The following is a 16,589-nucleotide window of genomic DNA, read 5'->3' on the forward strand; positions in this document are numbered from 1 at the left end:
ATTGACAAATTAATCGATTTGCAAAATAATCGTTAGTTCAGCCCTATAATAAAATTGTTGGCAAAATAAAACTGTGGTGACACTTTTCTTCAATAGAAGTGACAAAAGCTTTTACAATTTTAGATTTTATTAAATTAGTATTTTCTAATTCAGTTTAAATGTATGCGCTATCTTGGGTTTCTCTCCCGTTGACAAGATGACTCATAAAAAAATAAACAAGATTTGAAAACTTTCAAAAGGGTTGATACTTTTCATTTCTGTGTATAAGCTGATGTTTTAAAGAACTAGTACACTAAAGCCTACATTAAGAAAGGTCCATATGGACAGTGAATGGATAAAAACAAAACAAAAGACGGTTTAGTTATTGAGTAAAATGCTGTAATGTGGCTGAAATGTAAACAGCTTAGCAGGAGAGAGGAGGAAAAAAAACACAAGACAAGATTACATTGTTTAAAGTAAACGCGTTGTTAAAGGTCCGCTCTGTATCCTTAGAAAGTTCTCCTCTGTACGTATCCGCCAATTAGTTTGTTGGAGTTGTCTATTTATTTTTGAATTCTTGCGTCTGGAAGCCCTTTGATTTGCAAATACAGCCTGCAGTCTAAGAGCATGTGCTTTTTTGAAAAACTTAATTACTTTTTCTGTTCCCTTTTGTAACATTACCGTTTAATGTCCCATGTTTGTTGAGTTATATGGAAATGACTTAACAATCGCCAACATTGAGGAAAAAAGGGGAATTCAATATTCAAACATTATGAGTAAAAGAAAGAAAATCCTTTAAGTTTATGTGTAAAGTTTTTGTTGCTCATCTTTGAATTAAACTAAATGCATAAGCAGGCTTTTGTTGTCTTTGGAAATGTGCTAAGAGGTTTTCAATTACTGCGGCTTTTTGCAAATGGTGAAATCGAAAGGGTTTTTTTGTAAGTAAAAATCAGCCCACTTAACGGCGTTGCTTCAGCTACTCACTCTCTGGGGGAACTCGGACTTTGTGAGGACATCCAGACAGACTCCTGTGATGTGGGTACAGGCCCGTCACATGACCGGTGCCATCACAGCCGGGGGTTGGACACTTTATATCCTTTTTATCTGTCCTGGGAGAGTCTACAGACATAGGAAAAGAGCAGATTTTTTTACAACAGATAAAATGGAATTGTCTTTGTTTCGAATGTGAAAAATCAAGAAAAGTAAATGAATTGTGCATTTAAAGATTTTGCAGTGGTCTAAATGTTTAAAACAGATAAACCAAAAGATTGAAATATCATCCACGGGTTTTTCTCTGCATGCATCTATTAAGCCGTCGCTTTAGTTAAGGCTACAGTGTAACACAGAGCGTTCACTTCTTAATGCCCATCCATCGAAAGATTACATCCAGGATTACATATTTATCTGCAGTCATTTGAAGAATCCCAGGGAAACATGAGAGGTACTTTAGGAGGATTTAAGACTTATGGTCATGGTTAAATATCCCGTTGATTCCTATCAAAATCCAATATTCTGAGTAGCACCAATTCCATATTAAAAAAAATGTTCTTCTTTATATTTTAGTCTGTTTATTTATTACCTCACTTGTTGCCAAAATGTTTTTAGTCTTTAAGAGGATTTCCATCCTCTGATTCCCCCGCCACCCCCTGCATATGCTTCCTTTATTCCTTTCAACTGTTTTTTTTTTTTCTAAATAAGTCGTCTATCTGATTTGTGCTAGATGAGGCTTCTGTTTTTTTCATTCTTAAACAAGAATATTTCAGATTGGTTGGCGTTAATACCTTTCCCTCCGTGATAGTTGAGCCTGCTCTCTATGTCCATCATCCTGTGATGCCTTCTCTCGCTAGTCATCTGCTCCAGCAGGAATCGGTCCATTTCTCTGTAGGCGTGGTGCAGGGCCTGTCTTTGCTCCGTCTGCAGGGCGATGGCCTGCTCCAACAGGCTCAGGTTCACTCTCCCTCTGCTCATGTCGAGGCCTCTCTCATGGAGGCCCAGAGCCCATCCGTCCAGCCTAGGCAGCCTGTCTACCTCTGTCTCCCCCTCGCTGTCCTCCTCAGTGGGGAGCAGCCTGTACCTTACAGCTTCGGCTTGGAAAATACTCTGTCTGCCTATAGGGCAGCCCGGTTCAGACCCCTCCTTAATGTGGCTGTTTCTGCATGAAAGATCTTCTGAGGCTCTGGAAGGGCTGCAATTTGAGCTGTTGTCTTTGGCAGACAGAGACAGGGGCTCCCACTCAGCTTCCCTCAAGTCTCTGTATGGACTTTGTGGCGACGAGCTGTTGCTTATCCTGTCTTGACTTTGGTCCTCTTCTTCATTATTAGGGAACTCCTCATCCTCCTCCACCATTAGATGCTGAGATGTGTCCGGCTGGCACTGGGGTGAACTGTTAGGCGAACCTTCAGGCCATCCAAGCAGACTGCAGGACTTCGAGGCAGCATCCAGGTCACCGTTGTTGTTAGCCAGTCCATTCACTCCTTTCAGATTTTCATCTAAAACAAGATGACAACACTTATTATTAGATTCAATACTGGACTTGAGCTGCCGTTACCCTAAGAATAATGATATTTGTATTTCTTTAGTAATCTTTAGCAAAATCCTTTAATGGGTTTAGTTTATTTTTACTTCTTTGAGAATAATATTCAGAGGAAAACATGTTTTTCTAAGGATCCAAAGGGATTTGTAAGCATACATGCTATTGGGGATTGATGATTAACAGATATAAGGTTGCAAGATTTCCAAGCAATTTGGACATTTTCTTTTAAAAACATATGTAAAATCTTCCTTCTTCTGCGGAATAAGGACCACAATTGCTTTTCACTTTGTTGTCTCTATCTGGAGTAAAAGCTCAATAAAGATGTACAGCATGATTATGAAAGGATTTGCAGTGCATAGGCATAAAATAAATTTTTTATTTATTCATGATCTTTGTTATGAAGTGCTAGCTGAGGAGCAAAATATTATCTGTCAAATCTGCTTTTAGGAGCAAACAATTGTTGTTTTTTAGGTATAACACTACCGAAAAATGGGAGATTAATTCAAGAAAAAAAAACAGAAATGTCATTATTAAAAACTAAATTCATCATAGAACTAAGCAGAACTGGGTTTTGTTTCAATAAAAATAAAATAACATTAAAAAAGGAAATATGTCAGTAGCACTGGTGTCATTCTACTGAATTTGACTGAATTTGTTAACATGATGTAAAAATCAGAATGTCTATTATGTGATTTACTTAGAAAATCCCTGAATCCTCCAGCTCTTGAAGCTGGAAATATTTGGCACATTTTTGTCAAAAATAATCAACACACAAACCACAAAATATCCAACTGTTAACAGTAAATGAACGTAAAATTTAAATGAAAAAAAGTGTTTTATATTAAATATAAATCATAATAAAAAAGGATATATGTTGTTTTTTTGTGTATGTTATATCTCTGCCAGTTAAAGTCACACATGGTGGATGTATGGAGCAATTTATGATCTTGTTTTCATGTCTGTGTAAAAAAAAAATCAGCAGGTAGTTGAACTTCTAATATCAATTTAATGTAGTGACAGTTCTAAGAGAAATAACGCAGAGTGTGATTCAATAAATGTTTTTTTCTTTTCATAAATCCCTTTTATTTTAACACACATAACCTATCTATTGGCAGCATTGCAAATGATTAAACTCTGGACATATTTGAAATATTTTGCAGAATATTGAAGAGAAAAAGACCTTTTTTTTCCCATCTGGGTTATTTTGTAAAGTGCTCTTAATAATTTTGTTTGCATTAACTCAAAGATCCTTTATCATTTAGAATAAATCCTACTCAAATGCGCAGAAGATTTTAGAAAACGTCGATCTGGTAAAGAGACAAAGAGGGTTAGGGTTATCCCTGAAAATGCATCGAGACAACACTTTATTAACACTGCTGATCACATTAAATCATGGTCAGTGATTAACAAAGGAAAGCTATCATCTGGATTGATTCAACAAAATCTCTCCTGATCCTCAAGCCATTTAAACTTATGTGTTATTAAAGCTTTTTAGAATATGAGGTTTTTTTGTTTTTTTTACTTTCAGTCGGCTAAACTGGAGGTCTTTATATCCACTTAAGTAGCCGGACATTAGAGTCCAAACTGAAAGCACGATTCAATAGATTGAGAAGACTGATAGAAATGGATTGTGAGGAAAAAAAGAGGAAGATATAGATACAGGCATTAGCAGAAAGCTGCGACTTAATAACGAAAAAAAACTTAATCCTGGCCAAAAGAGCTTTAAAATCATAGGAATTATATGGTGCTGATGAAACAAAACTAACTATTAGTGAAAATACAGGATTTTGGGGCTTTGTTAAGTATGTGGGAGTTTTAATGTCTGGCTCAGGAAACATTTCAGTGGGTCAATATTCCCAACTGGGAGAAAGAACCGGAAAAAAAAAATATCTAAAGGCAAACCTTGTTGAATGAAAAATTAAAGTCAGTAACACGTATTTACATTTATGAAGCAAGGGTTTTTGTTTTTCATCCAGATGGACTCCCAGGCCTGACACAGCCGCATACAGTCAGACAAACACACACACCCACACACACACACGCTGAAGTGTAGTGAGAAAAAAAAGGAAAGAGATGGAGGAAAAAAACTTGGATCTCTCGGCTGGTTTGTGTGTTGGAACAGGTGAACAGTTTGTACTCCAGAATAGCCATTACCAGCACTCTGCAGCAGGGCTGCAGTTGGCTGGAGCTGAACGCAGCGTGGCTCAACAAAACAAGAGGCTTATTTTTTCCTCCCTTTTTGTTAAAATGCAGATATGACCAGCTTCCCGCCGCAAAAACAAAACAAAAAAAAATTCTTACAGCTTCCAGTCCACTTTTCCAATTTTTGTTTTTCCACCGAAAATAGCCCCATGATTCCAACAATAACAGCAAAATATGCTGTGAATATGCTTCACAATATTCTTGTTGTTTTAGACACATTTGAAATGTATTTTTTGTAGTTTTGTTTTTTTCTTTTTCAAACTAACTCCACTTATTAACGGTTTATATAAGGAAACATAAACAGCAGAAACCCAATTATAAACAGTGAATTACCTGAACAAAACTGTAATGTAATACAAACCCAGGAAACAAATAAATCCAATTTTTTTAATAAATCCACACAATTTTGGTGAGCCTCTCTCCTGCCCATTTAACTACACACATGTGTACTATAATGAGCTGAAGACATTATGCCTAATTATGTATTAGACTATGTTAGAGGGCCTAACAAAAGCTTTTGAAAGGGACAATTACGTTTGTTGCTTAGTTACATCGTTAAAAATATACTGAATCAGTACAGATTATAGTGGGCGAGAATGCACACGAACGCTACGAGCGCTGTTGCCAAAATGCACAAAATTCAGTTAATCTGGGAAAAATAAAAAATAAAAAGGATGAAATCAGCAAGAGTATAAGTAATGTAACGGGACAAAAAGAAAATACATAAAAGCAAGATATTGTAATATGAGAAAAATAAAGGAGGAAAGAAGCATCTCAATTTAAATCAAACTGCACTGGTGCACGTCTTCATTCAGTTTTTTATTGTATGGAATCAATGAGTTTTAGCTGGCTATTAAAACAGAACAGATGAGGGGTCTGAAATCTGGCCTCATCAAGAGAGGGTAAAGCAACGCCAAAAATATCATGGCAGATCAGCTGTCAAAACTTCAATTTGCGGACGTGAGACACAACTAATGTGGACCCAGCAGTGTAGTCTTTCACTTCCACTGCACAATGACTGTGGCTGTTGGCTGATGGCAGAGGGAGGGGAAATATGAATGCAACAGATGGGATTTTAAAATTCAGCGTCAATTGTTCATCAAAACAGACAAAACAACAGGACATCTGTTTACCTGCTGGAGTGTCAATGTTCCTCAGCTCTTCTTTGTCCTGTGGCGGTGCCAGGTCCTCGCTCTCCTCTTCACAAGCGTCGCTAGGGCTGTAGTGGCGGGGCTTCATCAGCAGGGACTTTCGCTTATTGACAGGAGCGCCCTGCACCCCATCTTGGGCGCTCCTCTTCCTCGCTGCCGACCCGTATGGGCTGAAAAAAAGGGGGTAAGCATAGGCAAAAGAGGTGTCAAGATGCTCATTTTAAATTGTAAAAATGCTGGGCTTTAATCTACATGCTAGTAGATTAAGTATAAATCTTCGAATGGATCTGAAGGTTTTCTAAAAGTTTTTTAGGATTCAAAATCTCACCTGTGGCTCTCAGTGACGCAGTCAACCAAGCCTGTGAAAGAAAAACCAGGAAGTATTAGACGTAAAGCCCTGTTTACGTTTCAAGCCACAATGGCACAGCATCTGTCTTCAAAGCTCCATGGTCACTTACAACTTCTGGAGCCTTGCTAATGAAAGTTTACAATGCACTGTAAATATTTGCTCTGCAGATAATGTCTTAGGGATGATATGATGCTGACCTTTTCACCATAGATTTTACAACGCCACAGTATCAGTATAATCAGCAGACCAGTGTAGAAGTGGACTCCTCATTGATCTGAAAAAGACCTCTCATTCAGCCTGCTCACCCTCTGGAAATGTGAAAGTAGCTCATCCTTTGACAGAATTGACAACATGATCTAAAAGGCTAAATCTATTTCCCCAGAGGGGGTCCTGCCTAAATTTCATTTACAAGTTGCACCTCTACTCCCATAAAGCACAACGAATAATAATATCGTTCATGATTTTTCTTTTATTTCTGATCTCAGTCGGGGTAATAGCCCCATCGTGATCAGAAAGGCTCTGCAAGCTTTGCACACTTGCATGTTGACATATCCAGTTTAGAGGTTTTCAATCACACAATACACAGAGACACGCACTCCTTCACTAATTTGGAGCCTGTGTTTGAATTTAATGAAGTTATTCCCCTCTGAATAATGAATGGTGGTGCAGTGCTCTTCAGATTGCAAAGATAATAGATAAAACTGACAGTTATAAAGTTGGCTTGTTGAACTGATACCCCTAACCTATAATCATAAGAGGGTTGTGTAGTGTTTGGGTGTGGGTGTGTATATGTGTGTATGCTCATAAGCGCTTAAAGCAGAAGTCTGAACTCACCTGTGCTACTGTTGCATGTTTCAAAGGTTTGCTCCTCACCTTCGGAATCCATCTGTAACAAAAGCATCATATATGCAGATGATATACAGATTTTTTTTTTTTTTTTTTTGTAGTTCTTTTACAGTTTTGGTGCAAAATTAAATTTGCCAGTTCTCCAAATTAGTCAAATCTACCGAAATAATGCAAAACAAAAAAAGTGAAACACAACAAACTGACTACTTTACCTTTCAAATAACAATTAAAACTATTCATTCTCTCACAATCTACTTATGTTAAAAAGCAGAGATAACAAGTTTTTTTTTAATCTGATATTCAAATGAATGAGATATATGGATTAAAATTGGTAAAATAAGCAAAATCTCACATTTTATATTTTAGTTGGAAACCAAGGTCAGCCTACAGAGGCTGTCTGAAGGACTGACCCGATTGCTTTTAAAAATGATGAAGAGATTACATAAATAAGATACTGCCATACTGTTTAAAACTTGACTAAATAACAAAATGCTAAAATGGAAGCCAAAACGAAAAATGGAAGCCATTATTGCAAAGCTTTCAGGACTAAAGTTCTTATTAATGTTTTTTGCTGCTAGTAAAAAGACAAGACATTTTTCAATGTAAATCAGAAAACGCATTTATTTGTTTGTGATTTAGAAGATAAGCCAGTAGTCCTGAGGGCTACTTATTCTTGAAGTCCATATTTGTGCACAACACCACAAACAATTACTAAAACACTGGTAACATGTAAACAGACTAGTATTAAGTAAAAAAAAAAAAAAAGTTCTGTAGGAGTGAGAAAATCATTGTGACACAAAATAATGACATTTAAGTGCAGACAGGACCTCATAGTGTGTTTAGACAAAAATAGTTGCTAAAAACCATCTACTCTCACTGGCTGTTGCTTGTGGATCCCAAATAAAACCTATTAAACATAATTATTCCGGGATGGTGGCGGTGTATAGTGGTCACAGGCCAGCGAAATCTGTGAGTCATAGGATATGCTGTTACTTTTCTCTGGTAATGGGAAACATGACTCCTCTCTCTCGTTTGCTGTTGTGATTGAAGGCACTGACCTGTCATACATTTATAATAGGGGAGCAGGTGTGGCAGTGATGGACCTTAATTTCCTTTAATAAACCTTTTATGTGCCACACTCTTAATGCCACGCCGGGCCCTCAGAGGTCCTGCTCATAATAGGTTCATTACTTTTGATTACTACAGCCTATTGAGACAAACAACTCCAAAACACTATAGATTACCTTCTGTAAAACTGAGTGTAGCTGATTAGGTTATAACACTTTCACAAACAGACACACTTCAATATTTTATATAAATTTGTTGGTCCAGATGTAAAATGTTTTCTTCACGTCAACTAACTTGTGATTTCAGCAATGATTTAAACTGATGTTATCAATGCAGGCAATGCAGACACTGAATTAATATATTACGGCCAATTTTTTTTTCTTTCATCTAGTTTATTCTTGATATAGACCCCCTGTCAATAAACGATAACAGTATATTAAAACAAAGCATAACATTTGTAATATTCACACTATTTATTTGCGTATTTATTTATTTTTTAATATTATTTTCTTTAGTTTTTCCAGTTATCTTTCTATCCCTATTGAAAGTTTTTTTTTTTTTTTTTTTTTTTTTAGTAATTCTAATTAATGATCTTTCATTTCTGTGTTTCCTCTTATTGAAAGGTTTACTGTTAATTTTTACACAACTTTGTGTAAAATAGATAAGCTTGCATTAAGAGAAGCTGTGTTAAGATTTGGTAACAAATCATAAAAAATCATAAATGTGAATGTCCCAATGACATTGCCTAATATCTATGTGTTTTCTGCTTAAGGGTAGGTTTAAATAGCGCAACTGACCATTTTTTATAGTTTTAGAGTAATTACATACACATTAGAGTTATTATATACACATAAAAGAGAAAGAAAAAGAATATTCTGGAGGTTCTGTGATGGAAAAAGGATTTCTAAACCAACAAGAAAATGAATACAAGTGATATGATCAAAAAAGAGCATCAAAGTATTTGAAGTGTTCAGAGACTGAAAATGTTCAGTCTTCTTAGCTTTGATATATTTAATGAGGGGGGGGGGGGGGGGGGGGTTTGCAGTGTTTGCCCTGCTCAAAAAGAACTGACCAATTCTGATCTTAAGGTGATTTGTTTATTAGTTTTCTATACGCTAACTTTAGTTATTTCTTTCATCATAAAATAGGGTCCATCTGAGTCAACAACAATAGTTCAGTGCTTTATCGCTTCAAATAAAGCAGGTTCAGCTATTTTAGAGTTTATTATCTGCCAGCCTCCCACAGCTCTCTGAGAAAAAACTATCTGAGACTGAGATGAGTGCAGCCAAAAGAGCACCGACTTCCACTTACAGAACACTCTCATTCAGACAGTTACATAATCACATTTGTGTCTTTTTCTAACATCTAACAAATCTACATATAAAACTCTGCTTTTGCAACAGACGACTCACCTTTGATTGTGGTTTCCCGAGCGCAGTGAAGGATAAGATGCCAGATCCACACTGTTCACCCTGGCTGCTGTTTTTACGCTCGTTTTCTCTCAGGAAGCGATCATGTAATTCATTATCTGTGACAGAAAAAAAACAAGAACATGCACTATTTAGTTACACACACTGCAACTTTCTTATAAAAGAGTAAACTGAGCAATGATCTGGACTTTACAAATTTATCTCAGTCATTTCATGGTATAGAAACACTTATATTGATATCTCCACAGAAAAAATGGAAGAAAATGCAAATTGATTGCTTGACAGAGATCAAATTGCTTGCTTCTAATTAATACAAAATATCCAAGAGGGAAAACAAGGATGAACACAATGAGTACATTAAGCCTCTTCACTTCACAGATCTTATTATATAATTATTTATTTCTGTTAGCTTTGGAGAAAGAAAAAAAAAAAGAAAGAAAAAGCACACATCCTCTTAATTATAGCTCACAGAGCATTTCCCCAGGAAGACAAAATTGGGGTGGGGTGGGGTGGGGGGGGGGGGATTTAACACAGTTTCATTTGCATATGAAAAAAGACTTACCCTACTACTATTCTAGTGGGTTTGTCATCTGCTGAATCATATTTAAGCCTCTCAAACACACACACACACACACCCTCACGCCCCAACATAAGTAATGTTTCTCAGAGGGTAGATAGATTTCTCTGGGGGGAAAATAAACTGAAGCAGCCTGATGCTGAGGGTCTGCGAGACTTTCGGTGTGTTAATCTGGCTGATAACTGTCCTTGAGCCCACCCTATTTTCCCCCCTTTAACCCCATCTGCCAGCATTCCCACTGCAGAGGAGGAGAATGGGCTGAAACTGGGGGGGGGGGGGGACCTTCCCAGTCCAGCAATCATGAATAACCATTGCCTTTCACCATTATCAGGGGAGCTTGGCTCCGAGCTGGAGATGGTAAGGAGAGCAAACGCATGCAGAACGCTCAACGATCTGGACATTACTCTCACATTTTGGTTGTTAGTGATGCTATTATTATTATTTTCATATAATGCCTTATTAATACTCTGCAGCTGCTGTGGATATTCATCACTGACCTTGAGTGTTTGTGTGTGTGCGCCCTGCTTCAGTTCCTAGCTTATCTGTCCACTTGGGATGCTCTCGTATAATTAACACAAACATTATTGTGATGGAGTAACAAAAAAAAAAATAAAGGAGAAAACAACAAATCTGCGCTGATACCTCATCTTGAAACCAATAAAGCATGCCAGAGTAGCAAAGTAAGATTCTGGAGAGCACAAAATTAATTACATTATTTACATTTCCTTTAGATAAGGGGGTACAGGCGATATGATGGAGGCAAATGAGATTACACAAAATAAGATTTCAAAATGTCAGAGCTGCACTCCCAACCAACCAACTGTTATGATTAGATTACTCTTTTAATATAATTACTGTCTAAGGCTGTGTGTGTGGAAACAATGCATACATAAAAACAGCAGCCGCGTATTAACTGATCCCCCCCTCCCAGCACATCCCTTTTCTCTCTGAGTCTTTTTCTCTTAACCTTTCTTCAACAGTATCATTTTGAATTATAGGGAACGGATGGGTGCTCTGCACAAGGTCACTGTCTGGTGTGCGCTCGCCCCCCCTCCTCATCCCTTCCTCCTGCCTTGTTTTTGTTTCCTCTTCCAGAAGCACACTGAGCGAAGGGTTAAAACTGGAATGGATTTAATTATGGAATGAATGGAATTATAATGCGCCTGCAGCAAGTTTTCCTCCTTATTTATTAAAGCAGCTGATGGGCCAGGTTTGATGAGCCACTTCTGGCATAATTGAGTCATCACACAAAGAGGGTTCCTCGCATTCAGAGTGGTTTTATCAGCAGCAAACAGACCTGATTACTGGCAATTACACTCTGATCTAGGGGAAGGAGAAAAAAGGGTAAATGTGCGGGGTAACTTTTTGTGTTTATAGTTTACCCCGGGAATAATTTTCACATTAATTTTACATGCTAAGTGTTTTCTGTTTATGTATTATAAAGAGCAAACGACAGGAGATAGGGGCTTTTACTTTCATATTTCCTTGTAATGAAGGTCTGGGGTATATATTTAACTGATCACAATTCATACTTACACCATAGGTGGTTACAGTGTAAAGACAGTGAGCTGAGTCTGTTTTAGCTCCAGCAGCGAGGTGAGCTAGCCGCAATGTACCTGTTTGGATAGTGCAAACACCTCATCCTGGGCAAGCTGGTGATTGCTTTTGCCATTTTTCATTGAGATGCAAATAGATTCATGGAAAGTAAATTAAGCCTTGGTCAGACAGTGAAATCAACTTCTGTTCAGAGAGTATTTAGATAAACAACTTTGTATGCGAGAGTGTGTGAGTGTATATGTGTGTATTTTTTGTTAGCTTCTTTTGTCTGAGGTGGCCACGGAGCCATCAGACATTCCAGCTGGACAGTTCAATAACTGCAAAAAAAAATAAAAAATTAAGGCAGAAGATGGGTCAGAAAAATGTGTTTAATTTGAAGTTTTCCCCCACTTGAATTTCGCAACAGGCAAATAATCGTTAGAAGGATAGTGAAGGTTTAGATTGATTACCTATATTATTATATACAAGGATTAATAATAAAGAAATAATAGGGATTCAAAACAGCTTTTTTTCAATCACTGCTTCTATTGTTTTTTCAAATCAAAAGCAAAAGAAAGAACGGTCAAAGTTTTCATTTAAATGTGTGAAGCATGGCGCATTATTACCCCCCCTCAACTTGTTGCTGCACGCTGCTGTTTTCGCTGGCTGAACAAGCTATAGGAACGGTTTTCTGTGGCTGTTTGAGAGACAGTGCTCCACCTTCACATGTCTGCACACTGATAGTCAGCTGACTTAAAGAGGGCCACTAACTCCTGTTCTTTGGTGATGTGAAAAACTTTTTTTGCAGCTATTTGAAGTGTAGAGAAGCCCACCATGGCCCTCCCTTTGGTGCTGAACGTGGTCAGACACAAAGCCTACTTCACTTAGAGAGAAACTGAGTTTACTCTGCCAGTTTAAAGCAAAGAGTAGCAAAGCCGATAGTCTGTGCTGCACATAACTAATCACTGACTAACACCTCTTACAAGAAAGATAAATGCGGGAATATAGAACGATTTCTAGAGAGATAGAGAAAAACAAAGTAGATAGTTTTGTCTGGAGATTAAAAGGAATTGTGCCAATTGCTCTTATTATGGTAATTTTGTTTTCAAACAAAACAATCTGCCTGTTAAACTGGTGACTACAGGCTGGCTACCTGAGCAGGAAGGCTGACTTATTTGCCAACCAAGGCCTACTTGTTTTTTATGGCAATGAATAGTTGAAAATGACAAATTTGGTGGGCTATTTTCTAATTATGCTTTAGTCTATATACAGAAATCAAAATTTAATTAATATGTACCATAAATAACATTATTCTAATTTTTAATAAATGTTATATCATTACAGCAGCAGCAGGAAAAAGTCTTAGAAGCAACAAGATTATGTTTCGCCAGTTTGTTTAGATTTCAGCCAAACTATGATCATTTTTAAGGATATTTCATGACAATGTCATACTGGCCAATGTCCAGCATAAATTACCGAAACAAAACTCAATCAAAATGTATTTCCTCTAGGGTGTTTTTCATCAAATATTATGCTGAGCAGCCTTGAACTTTTAAAGATTTGTTTCAGTAGTAAAATAAAACTAATGATCTTTATGTGCAACAGAGAAAAAAAAGAAAAAACTCATCTTAAAAAAATCCTGCCAACATTTTATGAGCATCCCTCTGTGTAAAGGAGTTTGGTGGTTTCATGCAGGCAAAATCCTGAAGTCAACTGCGATTTCAGATATAACAGCCTCACAGCTATCCTGACGGCCAAGCAAAGTGTTTGTGCCTTTTGCCAAAGTGTACTTTTATAGAGAAGCGTATTGGCATCTTATCGCTTCTCCAAGACGGAGACGCTTCAATAAAGGAGAGCAGCTCATAGAATTCTTAACAGACAATTAGGAGGCTGGCTCGAAGCTATCGCTTCAATGATTTGTTATGATGGCAAAACTACAGGGGAAACTTGTTGTTGGACAGAGTTAGAAGGAGTCCCATGAAAGAGTTAGATGGTGACACCTTTGCCGAGGTGATTTATAAATCTTGTAATCACGTTCCAAAGTCATCTCAAAGCCTTTCCCTCTAAATTGAGTTCATCTGGAGCCGGACCACACAGCGGCATCAAGTCCAGATTGTTTCTTCTGACATCAAAGAACCAATTTCCATTTTTGACCACATTTCTGCTTCTTTTAGTCCCCTTATCTTATAAAAGGGACCTAGATGATATGCTATTTTATTTGTGAATTTCAATCCAATTAGGGACACCAAAATATTGAAACATGGAAAATTTGTGTCCTCCTCCTCTAAGCCATTCATCAGCAGCGTAATAAATTGAGCTTTGCACAATTCATCCACTGGCAATCCTCCAGCTTGTCGAACGGCTCCTGTGTTTGCCTGAATCTTTGACTTTTATTAGAGCATGGGTTTTTCAAACCTGTCCAATTTGGGGACAGGTGTTTGGGTGAAAAAAAAAGGAACTTCCAGCTCTAGAGTGACAATGAGCAGAGTAATCCAGCTCATTGTCACTGCCCAAGGAGCCCCTTTTCATGGAGGAGCTCCAATGAATGCTACCAGGTGGTCTGCAATTTGTAGAAACGTAGTAACTACGCTGGCTAATCCGACCCCCCCTCCTCATCACAAAAGGCAGGTCTCTTGTGCTCTAGGAGGCTCTCCGGGAGGGGGGCAAAAGGGAAAAAAAGTTTACAATGGTTTCAGATGGTCTGAAAGGAGTCAGGGACTCGAGCGGTGATTCCTAATCAGATTGCGCTGAAGTGAACAGCTCGTATGGCAGCTGTAGTTTTCCCAGGGTTAATTACCTTTCACTGCTCTCTCTAAATGAGTCAGCTGTTCCTGTCATTAAACAACTCCACTCTTTCTCTGCTCCTGTGTCCTCTTCACACACGTGTCCATGTGAACACACACTATCAGACATGATATGAAACGTGTTTGGTATCGTGATCAAACACTACAAAAAATATGGATTAATCGACTGATCTTCTGAATTCGATTGCTAGCAATTTTAGGTTGGTGTGTTTTGATTTACGCCACTGATTTTAAGGCAGTGGTCCCAATGCACTTTACACTGATACAGAACAATAATAGTAGGTTATTTTGTCAGGGTGTCGTTTCTAAATGGCCCGTGTTGTACCAAAGGAGAAAACATGCTCACATATGTGCACGTGCAAACACTAGCATATGTGCATACACCAACACTCGAAACATGGATGTTCTGTCATCAATTCTGAACAATCTGCCTCCTTGCTGAGCTCAACAGCTCAGGATGTTGGGGGAGTTTTAAGTGAATTTTGCCACTGTATGGTAAAATCCCTTGGCCACCTGGATTACAAACTCTAGTCCTTTAACTCATGCCAGTATAAATCCGTGTTAACTCGGATTTACCTCTGGCATATGAATTCTCAATCTGCGTAAGCTTTGTTTGGAATGAGTCGAACAGAAGTATTTTGGATGCCCAGCAGTGAATTTTCCTTTATTCGATAAAACACACACTTAAGGGGACTAAATAGTTATTAGAAGAAATTAAGAGGGCTCAGGTGGAGTTTTATTACAGACGATATATGACACCAGTGCGGCCCTTCATGTCCAGGTGGAAGTGTGCAACACTGCACTGTGAAAGCCATGTAACCATGGTAACCAACATAAACTCAGAAAGGGTAAAGTGCAAACAAAAGCTTAAACTACAAGGTAGTATTAAAGTCACTGAAAGGTAATATAACTTTGGGAGGATGTTTTTTTGTACTTCCAATTGATAAGGAAGTTAAAATTAATAGTAAAGTGAGCTTTTTAATTTAATCTAGAAAATAGTCCTAATATTATTTCATTTACACACTTAAAGTTTGAGAGTAAACTCAAAATAAAATGCAACAAATTGTGTGGTCCAAGGTCTTTTTAAATTTGGATCAGTTCAATGATTAGAACCTGCAAATACCGTAATTGTTTTCTTCCACATTATTGAAGAAAACTTTTTTCTGTTTCTCAACATTTTGACTTTTGTCTTTAATTTATTCCTAAACCTATTCCCCCAATCCTTTTTTTTTTTTTTTTTTTTTTGAGGTCATTCAATTTTTTTTTTCTGGGAGTATTTTTTTTCCCAGACACTATGTTAACTTTTCCTTTAAAAGTCAATAATTCTTTCTTGTAATTTGAGTTGTTGAAAAAAGTTTTTTTCTTACATTGTCCTGTCATTCCAATAAAAAATAAAAAAATGTTGTTGTTTTTTGACCCGTTGTCAGGCCAAAAAAAAAAAAGAAAAAACTTTTCTCACATTTTTTTCCTCAACTGACCTTAATTCTTTACATTGTAAACTGACCCCTTATATTTATACATATTTGTTTAAACACAAATTCTGGTCTGCAACCAATGTGATCGTGATAAAATAAAACATGGCAAAAGCAGCCTGGAGGATCTAAATTAAGTATTATCCAATCTCTGCCACTCACAGACACACACACACACACACTTATGAGTTAAGCCAGACTATTTTGTACTTAAAAGGTTAGCAGGGCTGCTTTGTGAGTTTGATCTGTGTTTGCCAAATCAGCAGATGGTCCATGAATATGATTATATGCATCAATAAAGGGGGTAATCTTTGATAAAAATGTAAATTTGACTTAAGTCCAGGCTTTAATATACACCATGGACTTTACCCACTTTCCAGCTTTACCCACTTTGACTCAGGAGCACGATATGCTAAAGCTCTTGAATTTTGTAAATTAACATTCTAGTGTGATGCTACTATTCTATGAGTTTGAAACACTGAGCTAGACAGAGGGTAAAAAAACAATATTTTATATTTATCTTGTACACAAAGAATAAGCATCATATATTTCTAAGTGAATAACTGAGCAGATCAGTAATTGATTCAAATTGAGCGGGAGTGCTTAACTAGGTCCTTTTTGGAGCAGCCTTCTATTTCTCGA

At 37.3% G+C, this 16,589-nt stretch overlaps 1 protein-coding gene across 6 annotated transcripts in view; it reads right to left on the reverse strand.

The window, feature by feature from the left end:
• Nucleotides 1-16,589, reverse strand: part of st18 (ST18 C2H2C-type zinc finger transcription factor) — a 47,653-nt gene that overhangs the window by 13,578 nt on the left and 17,486 nt on the right. For 5 of the 6 annotated variants that reach the window (XR_005282540.1, XM_038305816.1, XM_038305815.1 and 2 more), the window contains 6 exons: nt 9,541-9,656; nt 7,049-7,100; nt 6,194-6,224; nt 5,848-6,035; nt 1,761-2,468; nt 964-1,098 (listed from right to left, as the gene is read on the reverse strand). Coding sequence is in view for 5 of the 6 variants with exons in the window: in XM_038305816.1 (XP_038161744.1) it covers nt 964-1,098; nt 1,761-2,468; nt 5,848-6,035; nt 6,194-6,224; nt 7,049-7,100; nt 9,541-9,656 (1,230 nt within the window). In the remaining variant the exon portion in view is untranslated. Of the gene's footprint in view, nt 1-963; nt 1,109-1,760; nt 2,469-5,847; nt 6,036-6,193; nt 6,225-7,048; nt 7,101-9,540; nt 9,657-16,589 lie in introns of those variants that run through there. The other variant, XM_038305819.1, reaches the window with a different exon arrangement.

The sequence above is a fragment of the Cyprinodon tularosa genome, unplaced genomic scaffold (genome assembly GCF_016077235.1).
Source record: "Cyprinodon tularosa strain WSP-4 unplaced genomic scaffold, ASM1607723v1 ctg566, whole genome shotgun sequence".
Classification (NCBI taxonomy): Eukaryota; Metazoa; Chordata; class Actinopteri; order Cyprinodontiformes; family Cyprinodontidae; genus Cyprinodon; species Cyprinodon tularosa.